This window comes from Drosophila takahashii, chromosome 3R (assembly GCF_030179915.1).
Source record: "Drosophila takahashii strain IR98-3 E-12201 chromosome 3R, DtakHiC1v2, whole genome shotgun sequence".
Lineage (NCBI taxonomy): Eukaryota > Metazoa > Arthropoda > Insecta > Diptera > Drosophilidae > Drosophila > Drosophila takahashii.
In genome coordinates this window covers 34,873,698-34,889,645 of record NC_091681.1, presented here as the reverse complement: position 1 = coordinate 34,889,645, position 15,948 = coordinate 34,873,698, and the positions used below count along the sequence as shown (strand labels likewise).

Here is a 15,948-nt window from a genome sequence, read left to right as displayed (position 1 = left end):
CCTTTTTATATTTTCTATATTTTTCGCCTGGATTATTTAACAGGAACTTTTTTAAGTGCCAATCGGTCACTAGACTTAAACGTGAAATCTGATATAACTAGAACATAAACTCATAACAATAGACCGCGTTTCCATTGTATTCCCGAGATCTAGTATGATCTATAAAAAGATCCGAATAAGTGGCATTGAGGGGTCGCCGCGAACAGCGTCCCTCGGAACTCAGATGATAAACTCTTTTCAATGTTTGCCGACTGGCAGCCCAAAAGTCAAGCTCGTCCAAATAACAAATAACACGCATACGCTATGTGTGCCGTCGAGGGTACCCCTTGATGACTTCCTTTATCAATTCCGGGGAAGACAAACAACGGCAGAGCAATTCCGTCTGCAGACATCGGTCGAGATAAAGATAAAGATCCAGATAATGCCGACCAGCAGCCGCTTCACGTGCAAGCTCCGCCGTAAATCAGCCCATCGACACGGGAACCGGCGGAGAATTCCGGGCAAGATTCCCGGGCAAACAAGTGATCGTTTAAAATGTGTTTATGGTTTACGGGGGCCCTTAGTTCGTGAGCGCTTTGCACGTTTTTATGGATTTATCTCGGCAGAGCCGTAATTTTAATTGAGACAAACGTTTTGCTATTGCAAGCGGCTAACTTAATGGATTCGGTTTGGATTGTTCGACTATGAGATATCCTGTAGTTGCACTTAATTGCTTTAGAAAGATCTTTAAATATTTATAAATACATTGTGAACATGGATTATATTAAACATTTAAAAATAAAATCTTCAACTTAACTCCTAGTTCAAATGAAATAATTAAAATTGTAATTATAAAACCAATAAAAATAATTTAATATTTCATTTTATAATTTAAATTTAAAGAACAAGTACTAAAAAAAATTCAAAAATATGTAGCATAATATTTAGAACAGTTAAATAAATAAAGTTTAAAATTATAAATATAAGCCCAATTGTGTTTTAATACTAAAACATGTAATTAAAATTACTGAAGCTGCAATACGTGTCTAAAACACCCATGCGAGTGCAAAAAAATATGTTAAATGCGCTGGATATAATCCACAAGTACTGGGTAGAATCCCCGAACCGCCGAAACGATCATACTTTTTATAGCGCATGTGTGAGTGCTGGGACTTCGGGTCTGGCCGATCGGCTGGATGGATAGTTAGTTGGGCAGGCCATATATATAACGGCGCTTCGACTTCGGTGTTAGTCGCTAATTGAGATCCACTCGGTACAGAATTTCGAGACGACGAATCGTTCCGCGCATTTTCTAATCAATCTCGATGGCCTGCTGAAAGAATCTGCGCCTCAAGCTGAGCTGTGATAAATAAATCATCATTTGAATAGAAATCGCCACCGTACCGAAAATAGTCGCCCTCAATTGTCCGCGTTTAGTGCGTCTTTAGAGAAATGCATTCCCTGGTTTTATTTGGATTTCTTTGCGGTGGCCTGATGGCCTTTAGTTGGGCAGCAGTCACAACCCAACCGCCTCCATTGATTCGAACTCTGAGCGCTGGCGGAGATATAGGACCTCAGTTTGATGTGGAAAAACCCAAGGAACCCGAAGGTAAGACCATAATTACAACTTGTATGTAACGGAAATTTCCTGGCCAAACGTGCTAAAACCAAACTAAAGTATTACGTTTAGAACGTGAAAATGTTTAAATTACTTGAACTTGGAATGGTTGTCCAAGTCAATTATGCAACGAGAACTTAAACTTGGGTACACTGCTTTATCAAGGTTGCAAAATCTTGGGCACTTAGCAAGTCACTTACATTTACTTTTAAAATTGAGAGAGGTCATTGCAACTCAGTGAAAAAATCAACTGTATAACCTAGTGGAACAAAAAAGCATCACAAATGGAGCCCTATTACGAAATATACACTTAAATGTAACTGCTCGAATTAGTGACAGAGAAAAAACTGCTGGGGAACAAATTAAAAGGTACAAAAAAGTACACTAATTGTTTAATTTAACTATGATTGAATTTAATAATTAGAGTTGAAAAAGGCATATTTAATCCCTCAAAAAAATCACCCGAAAAAATACTGATTTATCATAACTTTTAATTTCATTGACAAGCCGAAATTAGCAGTCAACAAATGAAGCTTAACTGTAACCTGTCTCAGTGTCGAGGTCGCTGGGCGGTGGGTGGTGGGCGGCAGTGGGTGGAATAGGTGCCCCATACTTAAGCTACCTCGACTGAATATTAATTACATATCGCGAAATGATAATCATCACCGCAAGTAAATCAGTGAATGCACGTTCCAAATCGCGTAAAGGAAATGCAAATGTTATAATATTTGTATTCCCCATAAAACCTTATTAAAATTTAAATGTGATTTTGACTTTCGATTTAATATAAATTATGAATTTATAAGGAGAAGATGAGCTGATATAACTGAAATATATATATAGGATCATATTTTTTTCACACTAAATGCTTAATTTATAAATTTAATCAGATCAGAGTGCTAACATTATAAAAGTAATCCCTAAAGATCTCCATAAAAACTTTATTATTAAATTAAATACCGTATTTAATGATCGTAAATCTAGGGAAAACTATTATTGCCACTACTAAAACAATTAAATGACCGTATTGTATAAATTAAGATTAGCTAATAAAATGGAGATTAGGTGTATAAATACAACCCTAGAAATTATAATTCAAGTGTATACATTAACTAAAGCAAACAAAAATTAAGATAAGTACGTATAAATCAGCTGAGTATTAAAGTCAAGACAGAAATTCTGGTTTACATTAAACAATGCAAAAATTATATATTTAAAAGTGAAGTGCATAAATCAAGAAAATTCGTTTTTCGTTCGAGGGGGATCCACTTGCCACTGAAATGTGGAAAAGCTAGGTATTTTTTTGCGACGTTAGTAAGAAAATAAATCAGCGTAACTAGTCATGTACTTAAAAACTAGAACCAAAACATGTTCAAGTGCTTACTGGATCTCACTGGAGATGGGCAATTAATACGTGACATGGCAGTTGACTTACCTCACGATTTCCAATCCGATTTAGTTTTAATTAGTTTTCATTTTTCCCGATCCGATTTCAGATGCGGAATTCTGGCACAAAGTGGGTCTGCGGCAGCTAGAGAAGACCATTAAGCAGGCGCAAAGGGTGAAGGAGGATTCCTACCAGAAGAAAGCGCGGAATATCATCATCTTCATTGGGGATGGTATGGGAATCTCCACAATAAGCGCTGGTCGCATCTACAAGGGCCAGTATCTGAAGCACGGCCACAGCGAGGAGGAAACTCTGGTTTTCGACGACTTCCCAAACACTGGAATGGCAAAGGTAAATTAATTAAATATATAAAATACATTTACAGTACTAAAAAAGAAGAAAAGAAAACGTTCAAAGAATGCAACCGCGAATTCTTCAGAACTAGAGGAACAAATATTTACCTTACTGACATTTTTCAAAGGTTTTATTATAAAAGGTCATAGCTTAAATCATAAATAAACTGAGAACGCGAATTCTTTAGCAGAACTAATATAAACTTAATATCAATAATTTAAATGTAAACTTTACTAAAACACGTTCTTTAAAAAAATTAAGCATTCAACTAAATGAGACTACGAATTCTTTAGAACACGAGGAACTAATATTTAATACACTGACATTTTTGATAGGTTTAATTATATAAAGCCACAGCTTAATTCATAAATAAAGTGAGAACGCGAATTCTTTAGCAGATTTAATATAAACTTGGAATTTTCAGTAATGATTTTAATATTTAATATTAATAATTTAAATTTAAATTTCTACTGTTTTACAGACCTACAATGTGGACAAACAGGTTCCGGATTCGGCGGGCACGGCCACGGCGATCTTTTCGGGTTCGAAGACCCATTACGGAGCAATTGGAATGGATGCTACGCGCTCGAAGAAGAACGGCCAGCAGGGCAGGGTGCAAAGCGTCATGGAATGGGCACAAAAGGCGGGCAAGCGCACTGGAATTGTCACCACCACCAGAATCACTCATGCCACGCCCGCTGCCACCTACGCCCACATCTACGACCGCGATTGGGAGTGCGATACGGAGGTTCCCGCCGAATCTGTGGGCATTCATGTGGACATTGCTCGTCAGTTGGTGGAAAATGCGCCGGGAAATCGCTTTAATGTCATCCTCGGCGGCGGAATGTCTCCCATGGGCATCCTGAATGCCTCGGAGGTGAGGAGTACGAACTTCGAAGGACCCACCGAAACCATTTGCAGTCGAGCTGATAATAGGAACCTTCCTGCCGAGTGGCTAGCTCATCATGCCAACGATTCAGTGCCCGCGGCTTTGGTTCACAACCGCAGGGATCTCCTGAAAGTAGATGTTGAGAAAGTGGATCACTTGATGGGTCTGTTCCGGAACAATCACATCACTTACTCGGTGGCCAGGGAAGAGGGAGAGCCTTCGCTGCAGGAAATGACCGAGACAGCGCTGGGAATCCTGGAGAGGGGCGATGAGTCCAATGGTTACGTTCTCCTCGTCGAGGGAGGCCGCATCGATCAGGGTCACCACATGAACTACGCCCGTGCGGCGCTCCACGAACTCTACGAATTCGATTTGGCCATCCAAGCAGCCGTGAATAACACCGATCCCGAGGAGACTCTGATCCTGGTGACGGCAGATCACTCGCATGCGGTCACTTTCAATGGCTATGCCCTCCGAGGAGCCGACATCCTGGGAGCAGCCAACTCGCACGAGAAAAACGATCCCATGGTCTATGAGACCATCTCGTATGCCAATGGTAAAATATAATACACAACTTTAAAGGTATTTTAAATATTAAAAACTAATTTTTGTAGGACCCGGCTATTGGGATCACTTGGCCAACGACTCAAGACCGCAAAACAGTTCCAATATGTGGATGCCCCTGAAGCAATTCACCGAGGAGGAGCGGGCGGCTCCCACCTACCGCCACTTGGCCACAGTTCCCAGGAAGGACGAAACGCACGGCGGCGAGGATGTGGCCGTTTTCGCCTATGGACCCGGTTCCAGTTTAATTCGCGGCGTCTTCGAGCAGAACTATCTGGCCTATGTGATGAGTTATGCGGGCTGTTTGGGTCCCGCCAAGGATTTCGATGATTCCTGCGAGGATCAGAAGGAGGCGACGCAGAAACCCACCAACCAGGGCAAAAGTAGTGCCACTGTTTTAAGTGCCTCTTTGATTGCCATTTTGGCCACTGGCGCAGCGGCTTTTCTACGCGGTCACATGCTGTAATTAATGTTGTTTCGATTATGTGTGTATATGTAATTAATGATTATAATCTTACGAATTGTTGAGTTGAATGAGAGGAGGCGAGAGAAAGGAGTGATTGTTGATCTTTACCAAATAGATACACTTAAAAAGTATGCAAGTCGTTTTATTCTTTAATCAGCGAAACTCCCGGCCAGTAAAACTTGTTTTTTGATTCATTTAAATTAGTTTACTATCGCAATGACACTTTCGTTCGCTCCATCGTTTATACAAAGCCCATAGGGGGCCTCAAAGAAAAGGCTATCGTCAACAAATCAGGACAAGAATCTCTAGGCCGCCTTGGCAGGAACGGTTGCCTTGCTGCTGGCCGCCTTGGGAGCCTCTGGCTCTGCGTCCAGTTTCTTGACGCGATGCAGATCGATGCACTGCCGGAACTGGGCAACCTCCTCCATGCACTTCAGCGTCTCGCCGGGATGCGAACGGTAGCAGGCGAGCAGCTGGGACTTGAGATCCTGGCAGGGAGGCACTTTGTGCGACGACGCGGTGCTCACGAATCGCTTGTGCACATTGTCCACCGCATTGGCGTACTCCTTCTCCAGGATGGTGTTGGTCTTCTTGAGGTTCTCCTCCAGCTTCGCCATGCGCTCCTTCCACAGCTCGTCGTTCTTGACCAGCTCCTGGTTCATCTGGCGCTGCACATCGGCCGCACTGATGGTGTGTCCACCGCCCTGCACGTAAATGGGCACCGCTGCGGGATAGGAGGACACTTTGGGAGCGGCAGCAGCAGCTGGCGAGGATGTGGCCGGCTTGGCAGCTGCCTTTGGTGTTGCCTTGGGCCCCGCTGGCTTCGAATCTTCTGCAGCGGCGGCGTGCTCACGAGCTGAAATGGTTGGGAATAAATCAATAATGGTAGGTGATAGTAGAAATATTATCAAAGTTATTTAAAGCGAATTATAATGTTCTGGAATTTTTTAAGATCTTAGTTTTTAATTCATTTTGGTTTTCAGGAATACAAATAATCCAAGAAGAAAAGATTATGGGTATTACAAGTTTGTATTTTGAGTATGATTTAGAAGCTATTTTGTAAACTAGATTAGATCATTAGGAATTCATTATTTAGAATATTGATTTATCTGTCTGGTTAAATTTAAATTTAGTATAGGTGAGTTGGAAAAGTTCAGTTACTAAACAGGAACGAAAGAACTTCCTTATAGACTCTTTTGAACTGAAATTTTAAGTGACCAAAAGATATAGGATCCCTATTCTTCAAAAGTGAGAGATTAATGATCTTGCTACCAATCTACTTAGTGAAGTTCCCCTGTATTTGGCATAAACAATCGCCCGTTTTGACAATTGTTGCATAACACCGGGCAGAGCGAATCGCATATTTCCGGCTGGTATTCCATAATACTTGTTAATTATTTACCCTGCTGCGAGATCCCCGCCTTCAGTCGCTTGACCACATCGTCGGATATATCAATAACGCCGGCAGGAGTTGGGTTTTCCATCGAAACGGATCGGGGTTCGCGGGATTGAGACTGTCGGGCTCCCATCTTTCAAGTTCCTCCTGCTCTTGATCCTGGCGCAAAACCTGCAAAATATATACATGGTTAATAGGTTTCAGGTCTACAGGGGCTGAATCCACACTCTGTTTTGTTTATATCGAAGATTTTATTAACCTTTTCGGTGAAAAACTACGGGGCCAACAAAATAAGATGTGCTCAGTATGACCGTAAAGCGAAAGCACGAAAATCCCTAAAACAACCAATAAGTCAGCTGATTGGTAAAGTGACCAGAGTTTTGCAACAGGGCTGTCAGGTTGATTTAGTAAATGGGACAAACTCCTTGACATCCTTTCAAAAATATTATAAAAATCTTTTAACAAAAAAAATTGGTAAGCAAAATCTATTATATCTAAAAATGTGATTATAATTATTACTAGAAATTTTGGAGTCCAATTTTAAATATAAATAAATTATTTCAAAACGTAAAATAATATTTGTTATTCAATAAATCGTTTTAATTGCTTATTTAGCCCAATTTTATTGAAATTAGCTCCCCAAAGTATTAATCTCTCTGATTTTTTGAAAGTTTTTCAAATTCAACCTCAAGGATCCAGAATAATCCTAGTTATACTTCCACCCCACAGCTAGTTACCGACACAAAAACCAGTTCCAGTGAGTTGTGTTATTATTGTTTAAGCTTTTTAATGCCTCTTTCGTAATTGTTATTGTGAGTGGTGTGGCTTATTTAGTGGCTGCTTTTATTCTGTTCACACATACATATTTCATGTTCGGTTTAATTCGAAATACTTGCTAATTACATAAATGTGGCGTGCACCGATACATCCGTCGAACTCGAATTCCGATCTAACGTACTTCTTTTTAAATGTTTCATGAACCGTTTCGATTTCTTTCGTGGTTATTTTGTATTCCATATCACTGTTGGTGGTTTTTATTTTTTTTAATGTTTTTCTTTCATATCTCGCCCATGATATAATCGATATTCTGCGCTCGAACACGATTCGAAGTTTAATTAGTTATTTAGTTCAAAATTCTATTCTCAATATACATATACAGTTAATTATACAAAACTTTCGAAATTACTATGTTTTTCTTCAATTTGTTAGTTTCTCTATTTTTTCGCTTATGCTGAATGGACTTTTCACACAAGATCTTTAGTTCTCCATTTCTAGTTATGAATCAGTTATTCGGGCTTTTCGATTTCTTCGTTTCTATCAATAAAATGCTAATGGTTTAGGTTTATTACTCTTGTATGCTAGGAGGAAAATCACACATATATTTTAATGTTTTCTTTATTTTAGGGTCTTGGATATTTCGTATATGTACACTCGTTAGGTTGTTAATTCGGGTTTGGATATTGGGAGGAGGCGTGGGGCTGCTATATCCACGGAGGATCCCCAATTTCTGGCTGAGAGAGCTATATGGTCGTGTTTACAAAGTTGGTCGATTTGCAAGGCGTGCGCTTCAGAAAAATCGAGGAGGAAATTACAGAACCGATGGGAAAATAAAGTTCAGAAATCATAAAAAACAATTTGTAAGAAATATCACGTAATGCATTTTTTATTTAAGTTTTTAGTGGCTTCTGCGTTCAGTGATCCGATTTTGTGTTTTTTTTTTTCAATTTGTTGTTGCTTGTTTGATTTGTTAGTTTTTAGACTGTGGGGTTTACATGTTTTACGTGTTCTCATAAGATATATTTTTGTATATTTATATATATATTTATATTACCCATTTTCTCTTGGCGCATTTAGAATTTAAGTTTTTTTTTTTTCGATTTTTGTGTTTTTGTTTTATTTTACGGTTTGGTATTACTTATAAACAAATTTCATATTATAGCTATAATTTATTAGCTAGCGTTATGTATTTTTACCTCTGAATGGGGCTTTACTTCTTCTTTTCTTTCTTTTTTAAGTCGAAACGTTAATGCAAATTGTTTTGTGTATTCTAAACGCTATTTATACGCTCTCTATCTTAGTTACATGATTTTGTTGCGTAAACAAAGGGGCTGCCCCACCGCCCACCATCCTCGTCGATTTCCCGGGGATTTCCGCTTGAGAAATGCGCGCAGCAGTTAGTGTTGGTTTCAAAAAAATCGGAAAAATATATATGAACACAGGCAGCGGAAAGTGCAGACCACGAAAGTATATATATATATATATATAGTACAGATATACGGGGATCGTAGGCGTTTACAGTAAGATACATAATATAACATGGGGGGTTCCTAAAAGTCAGAGCGTTGCTTAAAGCTACAGAACGTCCCCTCTACTGCACTTGATATACATATATCATAATCATCGTTTAATTGCGCCCCGAAATCGGCTTCAACTTAGGTTACAATGTGGGTGTTTCTGCTATATAGCATAGCATATATGCCTTGTTGTATGGATTGGATTCGCTATCGCTAGTGCCTATACTCTAGGGTTGGGGACACTCGCTGAACGGGTTGTCCTTTGTTTCTTTTACACAAATATTACACTTACAAACGAGTTATTATGTGTGTGTTCTATGATCGGTTCGCAAATGTGGGGACTGGGATTTCAAATTAACAACGAAAAATTGAGCCGGCCGAGAGCAATATGCAAATGCGAAAACAAAATTAAATGCCTGCGTTTCCTGGCTCTCCTCCCAAATCCCTGGAACCTTCTTCTCTTCGGGTATTTCAAATCAATTGAACAGTGCGCGGTTTCTTGCAGTTTCTTGCAGCCAAGTTGCAATCGTTTATGTTCTAATAGTATAAATTAAATTAATCATAGGCTAGTTAATTAATAATAGGCGCGCCCAACGTTCTAACATCTGGGAGCAGAAACCAAAAATGTCAAAAAACAAAACGAAAATGTACACAAAAAAAAAAAGAAAGGCCTTGCTTTGCTGCGTTGCTCTGCTCTGCTGATCCTTTTCTCTTCTTTCTCTCCTGCTCCTTATTATCCTCCGTTTCTGGCAGGGATCTGATCCACCTGCCCGCTCTTTTGGATACATTCAACATGTTTTACCGCATATATAGCTATAATATATTCTACATGTATAGTTGTTTCTTGCCGAGTTCTGCTGCTGCTGTTCTTGTTGTTTGTCTACTACTGTGTCGTGTCCAGCGTCGCAACCTAAACGATAAAATATTATTTGGCGTTCCCCACGCCACCGCCTCCGCCGCCGCCCTGCATGCCGCCCACGCCCACTCCGCCGCCGCCGCCTCCTCCTCCGCCGCCTCCCTGGCGCATCCGTATCGAGGGACGACGCTCGGGCGTATCGTAGGGCGGTCTCGACGAGTTGGTGGCCGCCATCGAGTCGTCCATGTTGAGTCCGTTGCCGCCAATCAGCTGGCTGCCGTTGCCTCCTCCATTTCCGCCCAGCATCGCCAGCGTTTGGCCGCCCTGGAGTTGCTGTTGCGCTGCACCGCCTCCTCCGCCGCCGCCGCCGAGAGCGGCGTTTACCTTGTGCTGCTGCTGATGCGAGGAGGCGGCCGCTGCTGCTGCCACCGCCGCTGCTGCGGCCACCGCATCGTGTCCCGCCTGGCCGTCCGTGCCGTCCTGCGCCTGCTGAATGGCCTGGGGATTGCGTGGGCCACCGAACTTCAGCAGATTCCAGTCAAACACATAGTCATAGGTGAAGCCCAGGCGGTGGAATAGATTGCGGAAGAGCTTGCGCAGGTGGCAGTAGTCGGGACGCTGGTCGAAGTGCATTTGGCGACAGAAGTTCAGATAGTTGACAAACTCGCTGGGGAAGCCCTTGCACAGCACCACAATCGAGGTGGACAGCTTCTTCTCCGAGATCCGCTCGTACTTCTGCCTCTTGTTGGCCGCTTTTAATCCCTGCCAGGGCAGGGCGCCCAGATTGAAGTACATGAGCACGTAGCCGAGGGATTCCAGGTCGTCGCGACGCGACTGCTCAATGCCCAAATGTGTGTTGATGGATGCGTAGCGGGCGGTGCCCGTGAGGTTCTTGTTTTCCCGATACGGAATGTGCTTCAGCGATCGGGCGTCCCGGAACTTCTTGGCCAGGCCAAAGTCAATGATGTACACCAGGTTGCCCTTCTTGCCCAGGCCCATGAGGAAGTTGTCGGGCTTGATGTCGCGATGAATGAAGTCCCGCGAGTGGATGTAGTCGATGCGGGAGATCATCTGGTCCGCGAGCAGCAAAACCGTCTTCAGCGAGAAGCGGCGCGAGCAAAAGTTGAAGAGATCCTCCAGTGAGGGCCCAAGTAGCTCCATCACCATCACATTGTAGTCGCCCTCGCTGCCGCACCAGATTATGCGCGGTATCCCAATGCCGCCCTGCATCGTCTTGTAGAACTTGGACTCGATGTGCAGCTGGGGGTGCTTGGTGCGGATGCACTCCAGCTTGATGGCCACCTCCTCGCCCGTGTTGATCGTGGTGCCCAGGTAGATGTCCCCGAACGATCCCGACCCGATCTTGCGGCCCAGGCGGTATTTGTTGCCCACGCGCAGCTCCATTTTCGGATGTCTGTTTCTGTGGGTTTTTGTGTGTGGATGGTGTGGATGTGGGGTTTCCTCCGCGGATCTGCGTGGCCTTTCTGCGGATATAGAGTGAATTAATATTGCATTTATAATATTTATGGGATTATTTTGTTTCGTACTCATAATAAATATAGTCACAATCAGATTAGCCGGTATTTTAATATTATAGACAGTGATTTTCTAACGTCACAGAAGTCAACAAATTACTTTTGTCAGTGCGATGATAAGATTTGAAAAAGTAGCTACGATTGCAAATATTACTATGTTTTCATTTTAATAGAAATCTCTCAGAAAATAAGTTTCCTTAGTCACAATTATAAGGGTGAATAGAAATAGCTCAGGTGTCATAGGTTTTTACAAGTAAATATGAATCACCTGGTTTTTAAAATTCGACAATTGACATCTACCAACAACAATGTGTGATATTTATAGGCAAGGTAAACTGCAACAATAATAGCAAGGCTTTTATCTAATTAGCGATACTATCGATAATAAATAAATAATGCCAAATAATTATTTTCGTAATCACGAAGAATTTTAACCTTATTCTTATTAAAAATTTCAAAATTTTCTAGTAAAAGTTGGTAGGCAAATGAAGTTATTTCTACTATTTCGTTTTTTTCTAGTACAGTTTTATTCCTTGTGATTTTGACAGATGTATTTTGACGGATTGAATTCTTTAAGCTAGCATTTTGTAATTTTGACAGCTTTATTTTGAAAGATAACGGACTTTCGCTTCATTTATTAAAATTTTTTCTACTTTTCTCACCTGGCGCTGTCCTTTCGTCTAAGCTCCTTCTTGTTCTTGGTTTTCAAGGCAGTCGCTTCAGGCCGTATTTGTTTCTAAAAAGAGAAATAATGTCATTAAATAAATAAAAGCAGCATTAACTTCATTAAAATTCTCTCTACATTATTCTCTCTTTGGCAATGGCCTACGTGATCGGAGGTAAATAGTTGTTATTTTCACCAAAAACCCGAAGAATTCACATTTAATTTACAGTGATAAAGAAATATAAATAAAAATACAACGCACGGCAACAATCGATATCGAAAATAGAAAACCGTTAGCTAAGAATAAAGGCAGAGGGAGCGAGAGCGAGAGAGAACTAAGCTTGGCTTACGTTGACAAACACAAAGCAAAAGCAAATACAAAACCAATTGGGAATGCAAAAAAACAAATGCAGCGGGAAAAAAAGATAAGAACCCGAACCTCGCACAAAATAAAAGTTTATCTCGTTTATTTTTATTTATGAGTGTGTGTGGCTTTGAATTCAGCTGAGTTTTTATTGATTACGAATGGGAAAAACAAAAGATGCTGAATTAATAAACGATGAGTAACGATAATTTAAATGCACAGGGAGAAAGTGTATTATTATTATTATTAATTTAGTATGAAAAAAATAGGATAATTTTTAGTTAATTTAATCATTTTCTTCAATATTTTATAATGATTTAAACTTGGAAAATGCGCTCTTCTGAAAACGCATGGTGAAATTAAAGATTCTTTTGTTTTCAGTGTATTTTCATACGTGACGACACCAACAACATGAAAGAGTGAATCAGCAATCAGAAAAGATTAACAACAAATAGATAAAAGAAACGTGTGTGTGTGGAGTAAACAATTGCCGTGAAAAGGGAAAGAAAAAGTCAAATAAAACGCAGCACTGTGAAAATGCCACTTAAATGACACTTTCGGTGGTAAAAAGCACAAACAAATAGCAGAGATAAGTGAGAAAAAGAAGCAACAAGCAGAAAGTTTTCACTTGCCGGGCAAAAAATGACAAAAAATTAAGTTTAATTGTTGTTTTAGGCGGCCCTCTCTCCTCTCCCCCTCTCCCCCCCTTTCCCACTTTACATCTTTCTTCGCGCTTTCTTTTACCGCTCACGCATTTAGATCGCTCTCTCTCTCTCTCTCTTCCTCTTTCTTCCCGCTCCTCTGTTCTAACCTCAAAAACTTGCCTGCGTTTTGTTGTTGTTTTCGCTTTGACTTTGATTTATTTAACCGAAAAGTACCGTTTTTTATTGGTGCCACCTATGCTATGCACAGAGAGAAATATTTATGGTAACGCATATTAATAAAAAATTTTAAAAAGATATGAAATAATTTTTTTTTTATTGTGTATTGTAATTGATTGACGACTTTTCCTATTGGGAACCTAATATATTCCAGGGTATTCACCAGTTGTTCTATCAAAATAAACACATCGCGAATTGATTACAATTGCAAAACAGCTGCACGTTGCGTTGGCGGCTGCCGAAAAGCTTCCGCAAAATAAGAAAACGCAAAAAACGCAGAAGAGAACAAAGAAGAGACAAAAACAGTTGTTCCAGCGGGGGCGCCAGAAAAAAAATCAAAAAGCTTGAATAAACAGGAAAAGGCAAGTAAAAAAGAAAAACTCGACGGGGAAACCTCAAAAACAACAGAAAAGAAAAGCTCGACAGTTCTATGTTTGCAATTAATTTTCCAACGTCAATGGCCTCCGAAAACTAACGGCACTCTCTTCAAATGCACTGCGAATAACGGGGCTGATAAGGAGCAGCCGATAAAGGCGGGTGGGGAAGGGAGACGGGAAAACATACAGTGGGACAAATTAACCGTTTTTGAAATTTAGCTTTTTGTAAATTGAAATTCACTCACCTTGGCTTATTTTATTCCGTTTTCCTTATTTCTTATTCCGCTTTGCTCGCTGCTCTCTCTCCCACTCGGCTGCTTCTTCTTCTAATTCGACTGAAATCGAAATCGAATTTTTTAATTGGATTGATTCTGCCACAATAATTTTCATTTTCTTTGTTTTAGAGAGCCCCCAGACTTTTTGTTTTTGTACCGCCACACAAACACACACACACACTCGCACTTTTTGGGGCCACACGCAAGCGCATTTTATGCAATAATTTTTAATAATAACGCATTGTGGGCATATTTTTACGTTTTTTTATTGTTATTTTTTAGGTTTTTATGTTTGCTTGTAATGTTTTCGATACAAATTAAGTCAAGAAAAAAGCAAACAAAACGAAACGGAACTTGAAATCTTATTAAAAAAAACCAAACTTATGCGAGTCGTTTGCCCTGGCAATAGATGGACACACTGGTTGTCTCGCTTGCACCCGCACTGTTTTTACCGCGAGCACGTTGCTATCCCTCCTGCTTCAGCATTTTCACACCAACACAAAGACGAGGCGCTCGCACTCACACACACACTCTCGCACAATGAGACACTGAAATGCTGCTGGGAAATTCGACTTTTCCTGCGCGTGGTCACCGCCGTTTTTCTCGCTTGCGTGTTTCGGGCTTTTCCGGTACGAATCTACACTGACCACTTACGTTTTGCATGAACGCTGCGCTTTCGTTTCAATTTCAATGGCTATTTCATTTCACACATATTTCGACAAATTTACGCCATCTTGATATTAGTAAGACCTCAGCTGTGAATTATACCGCTCGGATCGGAGAAAAATACCACTGTTCTTTCTAAATATACCAAAAAATTATTATTTAGTGTGGCTGAAATGGGAGGAGGGTGTATTTGCTAACCTAGCGGAGACACGATCCTGACATTTTAGGGTTACCGCTTTTTTATTTTTAGATATGTGATACATTTATTAACAAATAATAAAATAACTACTTTTATTGTTTATATTCTTGTTTATTAAAAAGGTCGTAAGTAAAAAGTGGAATCTAAAGTCGCCTGAAATTCCTATTCGTAATTATCTTGTAAACATTTCCGATAAAAAACAACAAATTGACCAAGTATGGAATGCCCTTATTAAATTTTCAAGTATTTTCAAATTATTTTTTAGAAAAACTCATATTTTTGCTAAAAAATCCGTATAAACCGAATTCTTAAGATCAATGTATTTTAAAGGTTTACAATTTGTTAGTTATTTTAAGGAAATACGGATTTTGATAATACTTAAAAGCCTTATTGCAAATTCTTTCTATTATTTAAAAAAAAAGTATTTAAAAATAAAGTTGGAACATACTATATTTTTAAGTACTTTAATATTAAATAATAATGTTCAGCAAGTCAAAATAATTTAACATTCAGTTTAAGGATTTTAAAGTTTTCTTGAATTTAGTTTATCTTAAACTTATAAAGTATCTCTTATTTACCGATTTTTAAATCCTTACTACGAACAGTTTAAACTTCGGCTACACCGATGTGACATGTCAATAAAAATTTGAAATGAAACACGAATATTTTCCGTGATATATTGGTATTCTATAGTTTGCCAATTTTGATGTTACACCGAGGTAACGAAATACCTGAAACGAATACTTTTATTGCTGCAATACGAATAAAGCAAAACACGTGTGAATTCCATTAGTCCCCACTCCCCCGCTTTTCACCATTTCCCCCCGTTTCCACCATTTCCTCCCCCTTTCCAGCATTTTCCGACTGTGAAACCCAAGAAACGGTGACATAAAAAAGGAAGCAAATGTGGATCTGTGTATGCATATATGGAAAAATGTGTAGATATATTTTTTTTGGTGAGTGCCAAGGTGTGTTTTATATTTATTTCGAATGGGGGTAGATAAGCAATCACTCAAAATTGATAACAGAAAAAATTGGGGAAAAAACAGAAAATAAAAAGAATTTGATATTGGAAATGCCAAATTAGAAATGAAATATCGTCAAAATAAATCTCATTCTATATTTTATATTTATTATTGGATTTTGCCAGATCATTTTAATACCTCCACTTTTCATATTTCCAT

At 39.7% G+C, this 15,948-nt stretch overlaps 3 protein-coding genes across 6 annotated transcripts; 1 reads left to right on the top strand and 2 right to left on the bottom strand.

The window, feature by feature from the left end:
* The first annotated feature begins 1,224 nt into the window (after nucleotides 1-1,224).
* Alp4 (Alkaline phosphatase 4) lies at nucleotides 1,225-5,388 on the top strand. The gene is made up of 4 exons (XM_017140989.2): nucleotides 1,225-1,588; nucleotides 3,094-3,335; nucleotides 3,820-4,783; nucleotides 4,842-5,388. Exons 1-4 carry the CDS (start codon nucleotides 1,432-1,434, stop codon nucleotides 5,255-5,257), a joined length of 1,779 nt encoding a protein of 592 aa, XP_016996478.2. The 5' UTR covers nucleotides 1,225-1,431; the 3' UTR covers nucleotides 5,258-5,388.
* On the bottom strand, nucleotides 5,379-6,931 carry Chchd3 (Coiled-coil-helix-coiled-coil-helix domain containing 3). Its single transcript, XM_070217398.1, has 2 exons — nucleotides 6,660-6,931; nucleotides 5,379-6,113 (listed from the first exon to the last, which is right to left on the bottom strand). The coding sequence occupies exons 1-2, from the start codon at nucleotides 6,784-6,786 to the stop codon at nucleotides 5,563-5,565; spliced, it is 678 nt and encodes a 225-aa protein (XP_070073499.1). The 5' UTR covers nucleotides 6,787-6,931; the 3' UTR covers nucleotides 5,379-5,562.
* Nucleotides 6,932-9,437: 2,506 nt separating this feature from the next.
* Nucleotides 9,438-14,689, bottom strand: dco (discs overgrown). Of its 4 annotated transcripts, none has more exons than XM_017140991.3 (4): nucleotides 14,554-14,689; nucleotides 13,870-13,959; nucleotides 12,001-12,074; nucleotides 9,438-11,287 (listed from the first exon to the last, which is right to left on the bottom strand). In XM_017140991.3, the coding sequence occupies exon 4, from the start codon at nucleotides 11,205-11,207 to the stop codon at nucleotides 9,873-9,875; it is 1,335 nt and encodes a 444-aa protein (XP_016996480.1). In that variant the 5' UTR covers nucleotides 11,208-11,287; nucleotides 12,001-12,074; nucleotides 13,870-13,959; nucleotides 14,554-14,689; the 3' UTR covers nucleotides 9,438-9,872. The 4 variants fall into 4 exon arrangements, with proteins under 4 accessions (XP_016996480.1, XP_070073498.1, XP_070073496.1 ...); XM_070217397.1 differs by having other exon boundaries at nucleotides 9,438-11,283; XM_070217395.1 differs by having other exon boundaries at nucleotides 14,547-14,653.
* Between the last annotated feature and the right edge of the window lie 1,259 nt (nucleotides 14,690-15,948).

Bases quoted from the DNA above. Each gene is read 5' to 3' on its own strand.
- Alp4 (XM_017140989.2), top strand. From the start codon at position 1,432: ATGCATTCCCTGGTTTTATTTGGATTTCTTTGCGGTGGCCTGATGGCC. The intron at 1,589-3,093 runs GTAAGACCATAA...ATCCGATTTCAG, and splicing joins AAAACCCAAGGAACCCGAAG to ATGCGGAATTCTGGCACAAA. The intron at 4,784-4,841 runs GTAAAATATAAT...TAATTTTTGTAG, and splicing joins GACCATCTCGTATGCCAATG to GACCCGGCTATTGGGATCAC.
- Chchd3 (XM_070217398.1), bottom strand. From the start codon at position 6,786: ATGGGAGCCCGACAGTCTCAATCCCGCGAACCCCGATCCGTTTCGATG. The intron at 6,114-6,659 runs GTAAATAATTAA...CAACCATTTCAG, and splicing joins GGCGGGGATCTCGCAGCAGG to CTCGTGAGCACGCCGCCGCT.